Below are 12,983 nucleotides of genomic sequence, written 5' to 3' on the forward strand. Positions count from 1 at the left end.
GTATGAATACTATGAGTTATGAAAGTGAAGGTGAAAGTGACAGATTCACTCTCAACGCTAGTATACAGGACGAGAAAGTGAATGCTACGTATTTTACTGAAGGAGAAATTGAATGCCTACAATGACAATAAACTACTATTACTGAAGGAAACTTATGGATAAAGACTGCAGATATATATAAGTGTTATATAGTAACAGAAATATAAAGTGTGAGTGTTTTTATGAATAATAAATGACAGAACACCAGCGGCGAACAATTGGAAGTGGGAAGGTCATACGCGCTAGTAATTTTCATTGCTTTCATTTTTTTTTTTTTTTTTTTTTTTTTTTTTTTTGGAGTATGGATTCCAAACTATTTGAGAATCATAGAATAGTGTTTCTAGTGATAATATCAGGCTGTGGTAATCATATTACGGGTTGTCGGGATGTGTAAAATGGAGACTTCGTTACCCAACTTCAGAGGTCTCCATAAGTCCTACGGTACTCGACGAAGGCTCAACAAACATCCCAGGAGAAAGCTGAAGGTATGTGCCATAGGTATATGTAATTTTAATATTTTAGGACTAATAACTGATTTTTGGTAACTATTTTTAGAGAGTCTGTCGGAGCACGAATATGCCTGCAGGACACGCAAGTCAAAGCACAACAAGCCTGCGGTTTAGGGGTTAAATCCGTGGGAAAAATCCAGACAGCTGCTGTGCTGCTGCAGTAGTATGGTCTTCCAATTATTCATTTCTCCATTAAAAACTACTGCTAAGAAAATGGCTCAATAACTACTGGCAGTTTCGCTAATGGTACTGACCCAAAAGTGTACTACCAGTAATGACAGCGATACCAGACAAAGTATCATCAGTAATGCGGTACTAAAAGGTTAACATCAGCTGTGCTGCTGGTAGAAATACCAGATATTGTCCACCACTAACTACCCCTACCCTTATTCATAACAGTATAGTTGATCCAACCTTAATGTGCTGGGCACCATTAGTAAACTTAAGGCTGGTTTCTTTCGCCAATTTGAGGGAAAAAATGCCAATTTCGGAATTTCTCCCAGGAAGGTGTTCACACATACGGGGACTGCAAAGACAGGAATGTGGCAACAGTGTTTACAAACAAAGATGGACCACACTTCCCGTACTAGGTGTGAAGCTCTTGCCCTTGCACTTTGCCAATTTCAAGATGAGACCACACGGCTGCGATTTAGCTAGTGTAAAAAGACCTTTACTGTCATTTGGCTTTCCGGTGGTTTCAGGGGCCGTGTGCATAAATTTTCTTAAGCATAAAATCATGCATAAGATTCCTTGCATATACCTTTAACTCATACTTAAATAATCATATTCATATACTCATGCTCATACCAGATACACTCAAATTGAAAGAAGAAGAAGAAGAAGAGGAGGAGGAGGAGGGAGTGTAAACACACAAGATATTGCATTCGTCTTCATTCCCAGAGCTTTTTACCTTGTTTAATGCTTCCACATAAATCTGCCAGGCCTTTCTCATGATTCCGGCAAAAAAGGACCTACATGTTGGTCTCTCCATCCCACCAAAAGAAGCGGCTGGAATTTCTACCGGGGAGCAAATTCCAGCAAGAAACGGCCACGATTTTGCTCGTGTAAACCGGCCTTTGCGTCTGTGCGAGTGGAATGAAATGGCAGGGTGCTGCTTAACATCCTATATGTTTTTTTTGTTTCCTTTTGTTCTTGTTTCTCTTTTGGTCTAAACAGAATTTGAAGTCATGTGACCCAGTTTTTCTTACAACTCCATGTTGGGAGAAATGATGCGAACACTACCTTCAAAAATGAGTATAACCGCAAATTACACTTAATGAAGATGTCAGTAATTTTGAAAGAGAAGTGAGGCATTGATACATAGAATACATAGAGAAACATTGCATTTTGGGTGTGCAGCACCCCTACAATTTACTTTCTAAACTGTCCAAGGATGTAAAAAATGATGATGGGCTTCTTCTTCTTGTGGGTTTGAGGGATGCAATCAAAACAATGGCACCACGCCCTTCTGATGCAAACTGATTAGGGTCTTAGGTTAAATGGAGGAGATCTGCCTAGATTTACGGATGAAGTCAGACGTGTATTCCACAACACACTGCCGGAACTGGGGGTCCCTATCCCATCACCCTCCCCCCAAAATGATGTGAATTGACCAGCTGAAAATTTCCAGAGATGCCAGGTGGTCTTGCACAAATAGGCAGAGGGAGTGGAATCTCAGGCAACACAACATGAAATGTTCAATGTGTGGGTAAGACTGAAAGCAGGAGTACAAATGTGGGCAACTGTGAGTGTATGCACACCAATACAAGATCATGTAAGCAGAGTGAAAGAAGAGTTCTGGGCAAATGTGGAAGTGTGCAAGGAAAAGTTTGGGAGGAATGAAAAGTGTTATTGATTGGAGATATGAATGGAAAAGTAGGGAATGTGAAGGTGGATGGTGTAGTTGGGGAGTGGGGTGTGCCTGCGCAAGTGGATGAGAATGGCAGTGCTCTAGCAGACATCTATGTGGGGAGAGGGCTGGTGATAGCTGATACCCTCTTTAGGCACAAAATTATCCACAGGTACAAGTGGCGAGTGATTAGAAGGGTGGGTGGTGAATTGAATGAATGGAAGGCAGTGACTGATTATGTGTGTGTGGATGAAAAAATGAGAGAGAATGAGATGGTATGTGATGGGTGCAAGAGCATACAGAGGCTGGAGGAGTAGATTTTCTGATCACCACTTGGTGGTGGTGAAAGTCAAGACGCAAATGCAATGGAAGAATAAGAGGAGGGAAGGACAGGAGGAAGTAGTCCATACAAGGAGGGTAGAAAGATAGCAAGAGGATGGAAAAAAAGGCAGAATATAAGACAGAAATGTGAAAGCGATTAAGCATATATGATTTGGAGCAGATGGAGGAGGTGGAAGGTATGTGCAAGATATTCACAGATGAAATCTGTGCAGCATGTGAGGTGGTGTGTCAGGTGAAGAGAAGATGAAAGGGAATGAAAGGAACAGAGTTGTGGAAGGAAGAGATGAGACAAGTTGTGGCGCAAAAGAAGAAAGCATATACAGTAGAACGTCGATTTAAAGCGAATCGATTTAAAATTATCGATTTAAAATGGTACCTACAATTAGGGCCACAATATCAATTTACGGCAGATCATTCCGATTTTAAGCATGTTGAATCTAGCTCGCTTTTTTTTCCTTGCGAACATCTGTACTGTTTCCCGCTAAACATCTCTCTAAGCATTCCACAAGGCTGTCTGCCACCCGCCAACCGCTGTTTCTTCTCATTTCATGTGGTGACTCTATAATGAGCGGACACACCTAAACTACTCTGCAATTTTCTCCTGCCTCATGTGCACTACTCACCACCACTATGTCTATGAGGCCATCCACAACATCATTATCTACCCCTGCCAAGAAATCAAGGCAGTCTATTACAAATGAACAGAAAATAAAAGTGCTGGATGCCCTGAAAAAAGGAAATGGAGAGAGCTTCAAACCATGATATATAGACTTCTTGATTCCAAGCTTTCGCATTCCCCACTTCATCACGTCCCAAGGAACTTTTACATTGAAATACTTGTCCATTGTTTTGCATTATAGCGGTGAAAAGCATTTTTATGGGGGTTATCATTTACCTGAATGATGCAGGTGATTTGTGCTCAGAACAGTTCTGTCTATCTAGCTATCTATAGCCAGACGCCTCAATCCCGTTTGGGGTGGCCACAAACAAATCGCCTCCACGTCGCCCTGTCCCCCGCCATTTCACTACCCTGCTCCCAACTCACACCCCCCTCTCTCATATACCTCTCCACCCCATCCCTCCATCTCATCCTCGGCCTCCCCCTCCCTCTTCCCCCCTCCACCTCACTCACATACACTCTCTTCGTCAGTCTTTCACCCTCCATCCTCTCCACATGGCCAAACCACCTCAGTGTGTTCCTAATAACACTTCCTATCACATCCACATCCACACAATATTGCTCCTTTATATCCTCATTCGTCAGCCTGTCTCTCCATGTAACTCCACAGGCTCCTCTTAAAAAACTCATTTCCACTGCTCTCACTCTTGACTTGTGTCCTTCTAACAACGTCCAAGCTTCACTTCCATACATCAGAGTTGGTATCACAATACTGTCATGTAGTAACTTTTTCACTTCCATGCTCACTTCCCTGTTTCTTATCACTGCTTTCAAAGAACCAGCAACCTTTCTTCCCTGCTGTACTCTTTCAAGCACTTCATCCTCCAAACCTCCATCCTTACTCATCACACTACCCAAGTACTTAAACGTACTCACATTTTCCAATTCCTCACCATCCAATCTCGCTGTACATTCACTGACTTCACCTCTCTCAAAGACCATCACTTTACTCTTCCCTACATTCACCTTTAGATTCCGTTTCTTACACACTCTCCCAAACTCATCCACCAAGCCTTGCAGCTCCCCTTCATCTTCACTCAACAATACAGAATCATCTGCAAACAACAGTACATGGAGTTTCCAAACACTATCATCTCTCACCAGGGCCACTCAAACATCCACTACCCTACCTTGTACCTCTTTTATTACCCCATCCATGTACAGATTGAACAACCATGAAGACATGACACATCCCTGTTTCAGCCCAACCTTCAAAGAGAAAAATTCACTTAGTTCACCATCCACACACACTGCAGCCTTAACACCATCATACATACTCATCACAGCATTCAACAACTTCCCATCTACTCCATATATTCTTAATACTTTCCATAATCCTTGTCAATCCATCCTGTCATATGCTTTCTCCAAATCCATGAAAGCCGCATACAACTCCTTTCCCTTCTCTAGAAACTTTTCTACCAAAGATCTAAGAATGAATATCTGATCTACAAAACCTCTTCCCTTCCTAAAGCCTCCCTGTTCTTCTCCAACTAATTTCTCTGTTCTTTCTCTAACTCTGTCAATAAGTATCCTACCATACACTTTTCCTATTATACTAAGAAGACAAATGCCCCTACGATTACCACACACTTCTTTTTCCCCTTTTCCTTTGTACAAGGGAATAATTATACCTGACTTCCAATCCTCCAGGACTCTACCTTCCTCCCAGGCCAATCTACACATCTTCCACATCCATTCTACTACTCTCTCTCCCCCATGCTTCAGCATTTCACCACACACTCCATCAATTCCTGGGGCTTTCCCCAATTTAACTTTCTTCATTGCTTCCACAACTTCTGTCCTACTGATTTCTTCCTGTCTTCTCACCTCCCTCCTTCTCCCAGCCATTCCCCAGCCACTTATACTCGCATTACTTCCATCCTGTATGTTCAACAATTCCTTAAAGTGTTCTCTCCATCTGCTCACTTTTTCTCCCTTCTCCACTAGTAATCTACCATTTTTATCTTTCACTCCCCTGCTAACCTGACTTCCACCCTGTCTTACTCTTTTCACCTCTTTCCAGAACATTTTCTTACAGTCCCTCCACTTTACACTCAAATTGCTTCCAAATTCCTCATCCACTCTCTTCTTACTCTCTCTTACTAATCTTTTCACCTCTCTCTTTCTTTCTACATATAACTCTCTCTTCTGTCTCTCAACTTCTTCCACGTCCCTATTTCTCATCCATTCATTGTATGCTTTCTTTTTTTGTGCTACAGTCTGTCTCACCTCTTCAGTCCACCACGCTGTTCCTTGCACCCCCCTCCGTCTTCTCTTCATCCCACACACCACTTCACATGCTGCACATATTTCTTCTGTAAATATCCTGCACACACCTTCCACGTCCCCCCTCTGCTCCAATTCATATTTGCCCAATCGTTCCTCCACTTGTCTCTTATACTCTGCCTTTTTCTCATCCTCTTGTAACCTTTCCACTCTCCTTGCAAATTCTCCTTCCTCTCATCTTTCCCTTCTTCTATTTTTCCATCTTACTTGGATCCTAATTCTGGCCACCACCAAGTAGTGGTCAGAAAGTCCACTCCCCCAACCTCTATAAGCTCTTGCATCCATTACACATCTTTGCAGCCTTTCATCCACACACACATAATCAGTCATTGCCTTCCTTTCATTCAGTTCATCACCCACCCTTCTCATCACTCGCCATGTATTCCTGTGGATCATTATATGCCTGAAGAGGGTATTGGCTATCACCAACCCCCTCCCAGCACAAATGTCCACTAATGCAATGCCATTCTCATCTATCTCGGCAGGCACACCCCACTCACCAACTATTCCATCCACCTTCACATTCCCTACTTTACCATTCATATCACTGATCAAAAACACTCTCTCACTCCTTCCAAACTTTTCCATGCACACTTACACATTTGTCCAGAATTCTTCTCTCACTCTGCTTGCACGATCTTGCGTTGGTGCATACACACACACAATCGTCCACATTTGTATTCCAACTTTCAACCTTACCCACACATCCTTGACCCAAGTGATCCATACTGTCTTATGCTCTTCTTCCATCTTTTACTCACACCTGTACATACTCCTTCCTTTGCCCTCTCATTCTCACCTACTCCTGCACATATACCCCATCCATACTCCCATTCTTTCACACTTTCTCCTCTCCATTTTGTTTCAGTTATTCCACATACATCCACTTTCGCACCCTCAAGCACCTGGACAATCTCTCTCTCTTTCACCTCATCATTCACTCCTCTTACATTCCATGTTGCCATTACCAAGTGCTTTGTCCGGTCCTGGGTCGTCATCGTTTGATCAGTCCTTGTCCAAGGCTTCTTGTTTGTCTTCTTAGTTAGTTGTTTTCTGGGGAGGGGCACTAACCCTCCGCCAACCCTTTTAGTCGCCTTTTACGACAAGCAGGGATACTGGGGGAGTATTCTTGAAAAAAAAAAACCTTTCCCCCCAGGGGGTAACATATATAATGAAATGTGAAGGAAAGGCACCTGGATTTAAAGTAAGTAAGGACAGGCTCACTATTCTCCTCATGGCCAATGCATCAGGCACTGCACAGATGAAGCCACTCATCATCCACCACTCAGCTAGACCATGTGCTCTAAAAAATGTGCTCCTTCCCAAACTTCCTGTGCTTTGGAGGTCTAATAAGAAGGCGTGGATGACATCAGACATTTTTGATGAGTGGTATCTCAGCCATGCTATTCCATTCATTGAAAATACTAACAAAAAATACAACCAAAGTAACAAGGCATTGATTCTGGTGGACAATGCATCCAGCCATTCCAAACACTTGTGCACCGTAAGAAAGGCCGTGCAGTTGGTCTTTTTTCCTCCGAATGTGACCTCATTGATTCAGCCACTACATCAAGGTGTTATTGCATTGTTCAAACAAAATTACCTAAAGTATACAATGAAGCAAATGGCTGAATCCATGAATAAAGACATGGACATGACTGCAGACAAGTTTTGGAAGACCTACACTGTCAAAGATGCCATTGCAAACATATCCCTTCCTTGGAGTAATGTGCCACAAAGTGCACTAAATGGAGTGTGGCGTAATTTGTGGCCTGAAGCCATCAATGATTTCAAAGGCTTTGATGAAGACAAGGACGTGCAAGACATTCTAAGGCTGTGTAAGGAAGTGAGAGGTGATTCCGGTTTTACTAACTTAGAAAAGAGTGATGTGCAAGAGCTGCTTGACAGTTTTTTTTTTTTTTTTCAAATAACAGAACAGAGGAAGGAAAAACAAATGAATAAAAAATAATAATCCATACACCAGATTACTGGTGTCCTCTGTTCATAAAATATCTGTAACAGTTAGACTTGAACAGCTGTGGGTTGAAATTTGGAGGGAAACAACTTGGGGGAAGTGAGTTCCAGAGAGATGCAGTTTGGAGTATGAAAGAATTCTGATAGGCAGAAGTTCTGCAATATGGGTAAGTGACATTCCAGTTATGAGGATTACCAGATGCCCGTGTAGCACGAGGAAAGGCATGGAAAGGTGGCACCATGGACGCAACTTCGTCTGAGCATTTGCCAAAAAAATATCTGTAAAATAACGTCAGTGAGGCAACATTCCTTCTTACTTGCAGGGGATGTAGTTTATTTGTAATGGCAGGGTTGTTAATAATTCTAACAGCTTTGTTCTGAATTTTGTCTAGTTGTTTTAATGCAACTTCTCCACATCCATTCCACAAGGGGGAGCAATATTCAAGCTGAGAGCGCACATGAATATTATAAATTATAGCGAACTGCTCATCAGTGAAGAAATTACGGACTCTGTACAATAATCCAAGTTTCTTTGAGGTGGTTTTAGCAAGTGATCTAACATTAGAGGTCCAGCTGAGGGCATTGTTAAGTGAGATGCCAAGAATTTCAATACTTTTGGAGATAGGAATATTAGTAGCACTGAAGGTAATGTACAAATCTGGCAATATCTGTCTATTAGTAAATTGTACATATTTAGTTTTGCTAGCATTAAAAGAGACAAGGTTGTTTTGTCCCCATTCACTGATCGTAAATAGGTCTTGATTTATGGAGATGGCTGTACTGAGTTGAGAGGTAGAGATATTAGACTTTGTAAATGGGTGTCTGAGTGTGAATGAACTATGTAGTGTTGAGTCATCTGCGTATGAGTGGATGGGATTGTGGGTGACAGATAAGAGATCATTAATATGAACCAGGAATAGGGTTGGTGCCAGAACTGACCCCTTCAGCACGTCAGTGTTAATTGAGTGGAAATTGGGATATACATCATCTACTTTTACTCTTATTTTCCTGTCACTAAGATATCAAGAAATCAAAGGAACAAAAGACGTTAGTCCACAGCAAGGGAGTTTGGATAGCAGGGAACGGTGCCATACTCTGTCGAAAGCTTTAGAAATATCAAGAGCTACTGCATGAGTTTCTCCATGTAGATCAATTGATTGATTGATGGACGGTATGAGTTAGGAGATTGAGTATGGAGGAACCTCTCACTTCTGAAGAAGTTGTACAGATTGTAATGATTGCGAAGAAGCACGAGGAAGAAGATGCGCCCCAGACATCCAAGAAAGACCTGACAATTCCTATGCTCATGGAGTTTATGCAGCACATCACTTCTGCCATCCAGTCTGTGCTTCAACATGACCTTGACATGGAGTGCAGTACGAACGTGATCGAGGCATTGCATAGGGCTGGATCAAGGTATTCTCAGCTGCTCAATCAGATGATCATGTCCCAGCAACAGAAGAAAATCACTTCATTCTTTCGTCCATTATCAGGTGATTTGTTATGAAACTGTGTAAGAAGCTGTTTCTTGTACAATATGGAAAAATGGACATTAAACTGTGTGATATGTAGCATAGCCTAATGTGCCAAAATTTACCAAGTTGGTTATCTGCCATTGCTTCAGCACCTGGTGAAGCTAGCCCATCTATGTCTGGGGAGTGAGCATCGTCCCATGCTTCCCACGTGTCTGATTCACCACCAGACAGTAACGTGGATTGTGATCTGGCCGAGGCTGGATCTTCTTCTTCAGAGGAAGGCTTGCCTCAGTAAAAGTGACTGAAAATCTATTTTGAATAGCTTAACAATGCAGTACAGTACCGTAATGAAAGTGAAAATTGAAAGTAAAAGTGAAAGTGGATAACGAGTGTGGGAAGCATGGTGAATGACGGGCCATATGTGCGTGTGCTGACCAACACAATGCGCTGATTGCTTGTAAACACTTTCACATTCCATAATTTTAGCTGTGTTGATTTATGAGTGCTTGTCTTAGCATAATGCTAAAAAAAAACCATTGTTCTGTTTATTCTAGATGGGCTGAGGTGATTCAGACAGTCTGGACAGGGGATGAGACAGAGTGCTACAGTACTGTACGGTGTACAGTATTGTCCTTTGCTGAGATCAGTGCCGCGTCCTGCCTCTGCCATACGACTCTTCTCAACTGCAGCTACGGGGAGTGGTGACTACACATTCCAACATTATTCCATATATCTTCTTATGTTTATTAGATAATAAAACACATATACAATATATAAACATAGTTCATTTTTCTCAAGCACCATTCCATTAAAACAGCACTTCGATTTAAAGTGAAATCGATTTAAAGCGAACTCCCATGGACCCTATCTCACACTAAATCAACGTTCTACTGTAATGAGCGGATGGGAAGCAGAGGCATCGAGGGAGTTGAGAGACGGAAGAGACAGGTAAAAAAATCAGTAAGAGAGAGTAAGAGACCTGATGAGGAATGGGGAAGGACTTTAAGTGTAAAGTGGAGGGAATGTAAGAAAATGTTCTGGAAGGAGGAAAAGAGAGTTAGTCATCATCATCATCTAATCCTGTGCTGCCCCATGAGGAGTGTAGGAGCCCGGGGATTGGCAAGCTGGTCCTGGCATTTAAGATGTGAGTGACCAGCCTCACTCATCCCTAAGTGGCATTATGTGAGCAATAAACCCCAACTGCTCCTTGGATATAAACCTGCCCAGGCTCAATCTGACTGGAGCACCTTAATTACCCACCAAACCACCAGGCACCATAATTTGGTTGTAATGTTACCATCCAATGTAGTAAATGGTTTCCTGGTGTACAGGAAACCATTTGGCTTGTCACTCAGTGTAGAGTCACCTGCAGACAGAAGGAAGAGGAAAGAATGAAGAAAAGAAAGACAGAAGAGGATGGGAGGAAAGAAGGAAGGAAGAGGAAAGAATGAAGAAAAGAAAGACAGGAGAGGAAGGCAGGAAAGAAGGAAGGAACCTGAGAGCAGAACTACATTGAGTGAGTGGATGGTGAGTGCACCCATCTACCAACAGAAGACTGATGGTGAAGGGAGAAAAAGTCAGCAGATGGGAAGAACACTTTAAAAAAACATCAAACATAGAGAATGAAAGTAATGTGAGTATATGTGGCTGGGGAATGGCTGGGAGAAAGAAGGAGGTAACAAGGGAAGAAGAGATCAGTAGGACGGAAATAGTGGAAGCAATGAAGAAAATCAAAATGAGGATAGCTCCGGGAATTGATGAAGTGTGTGGTGAAATGATGATGCATGAAAGAAAGATAGTAGTAGAATGGATATGAATGATGTGCAGATTAGACTAGGAGGAAAGTAGAGTCCTGGAGGACTGGAAGTCAGGTATAATTATTCCCCTGTACAAAGGAAAAGGGGAAAAAGAAGTGGGTGGTGATAATAGGGGCATCTGTCTTCTTAGTGTAAGATGAAAAGTATATGGTAGGACACTTATTGACAGAGTCAGGGAAATAACAGAGGAATCTGTTGGAGAACAGGGAAGTTTGAGGAAGGGAAGAGGTTGTGTAGATCAGATATTCATCCTTAGGTCGCTGTTGTAAAAGTTTCTAGAGGAGGTAAAGAAGTTGTATGCAGCCTTCATGGATTTGGAGAAAGCATATGACACAGTGGATGGACAAGGAATGTGGAAAATATTCAGAATATATGGAGTACATGGGAAGCGCTGAATGACGTGAAAAGTATGTATGAGGGTGTTAAGGCTGGGTGGAGAAATGCAAATGTGCCGTCCATCTGGGAACCAAACCTATACACTCATCCCCACACCTCACTATGGCATGATGCTGTCTGCCACAAATGAACATCAATTCACAAAATGGGAGGGCACTGCAGGGGCAGTTGCTTATCTATGATCGATAAGTCTGCTCATCCAGACAGAATGGAGTTACCCTACTACTACTACTACATGTAAACTAAGCTCACAGTCTTCCTGGAATTGGATTCATGCCAAAGATATAACACAAAAAGGACTGCAAATTACATGATTCGAATGCAAGTAAAGTACTGACACAACTACGGTGATGAAGCATTGTTCGTTAAGTTATCTTTATTCTCAACAGAATGTTAAAATTAACATATAAAAGATAAACAAAAAGATAGATAAGAAGAGGCACAAGAATACTGAGTTAAAGACTAAAGACAACAGTCTTCACTGACCTAAAAAGTCAACCTCATGTGGGGAGAGGTAAACACCAGTAGAGCTGATGCGGTATGAGTCACTCTTGACTTGACCAATCATGACAAGACGGGAAAATGGTTCCTTCACATCAACCACCCCTTCGCTGGCCAGAAAATGCTGCAGGAATCGAGCATAGAGCAAATGCAGCTCAGCTGGAATACACAGTTCAGTATTAGCATTAGCAATTATACTTGTAAAAACACAAATCATCATCTTAGGCCAGTTTCCCTCATTCAATGGGGTGGAAGAGTCCATAACATGGTTTTTTTACTATCTTTGGGGACACTAATCACACAAGAAAGGAAGCCATGGGTGCAATCTTCTCCCCTCACGTGCACTATGAAAAGCAGAGCACAATGCTGATTGGTAGGGTAACCCTAATCCTATCTCACTACAAAGTACTTATGGGTGAGGGAGGGAGGTGAGGGAAGAACTTCCAGCTCTCAACTATCATGCACTACAAACAAATGGTATGCTTCTACTTATACACTGGTGCAACACCAGCCCTCTCTTTCTCTGTTATCTAACAAAACTTTCTTTCTTGATAGAGTATATTTATGATCACTTTTTCTTGGTGTACCAAATACAGTAAGCAAATTACTGCACTTTTCATAAACATACTATTCAACAGTATAACTCAGCTGGACATTTAATCATTCCCACAAATGACAATCATCTCACCTGCATAAATAACAGCTACTGTACTTTGAGAAATGGTCCCATAATCATAAAAAAAATAACAGTTCATGCTTCAAAACTGGCATGCAGGACAACCACTAGTTTTGGATGAATTTTACTAAGCTGTAAGGTGCATAAAATCCAACCCCTTCAAAACAGCAATTTCGTTTTAGCTGATTCTTACTATCACAAGATGATGGATTCTGAGCCAGAGGGGTTAGTTACAGCCTCAGTTAATTCCTTCACTACTGCAGCTGAAGAAAACCTACAAATTAAACAAGTTGATGTAAAAAAAAAAAAAAATAAATAAATAAATAAATAAATAAAAAAAAGAATGAAAGGGTTAAATTCAACAAATATGGTACTGCACCAACTTAGGGATACATTTAACTAGATCTATCTACACCAGGCCTTCCACATTCGCAGGG

General features: G+C 41.8%; 1 protein-coding gene across 1 annotated transcript in view; it reads right to left on the reverse strand.

Moving 5' to 3' along the window:
* Positions 1–12,983, reverse strand: part of LeuRS-m (Leucyl-tRNA synthetase, mitochondrial) — a 370,394-nt gene that overhangs the window by 149,375 nt on the left and 208,036 nt on the right. Inside the window, exon 7 of the mRNA XM_080284805.1 lies at positions 11,856–12,029. Coding sequence (XP_080140931.1) covers positions 11,856–12,029 — 174 coding nt within the window. The remainder of the gene's footprint in view (positions 1–11,855; positions 12,030–12,983) is intronic.

This window comes from Coenobita brevimanus, chromosome 13 (genome assembly GCF_032717465.1).
Source record: "Coenobita brevimanus isolate Jiangsu-jjx chromosome 13, ASM3271746v2, whole genome shotgun sequence".
Classification (NCBI taxonomy): Eukaryota; Metazoa; Arthropoda; class Malacostraca; order Decapoda; family Coenobitidae; genus Coenobita; species Coenobita brevimanus.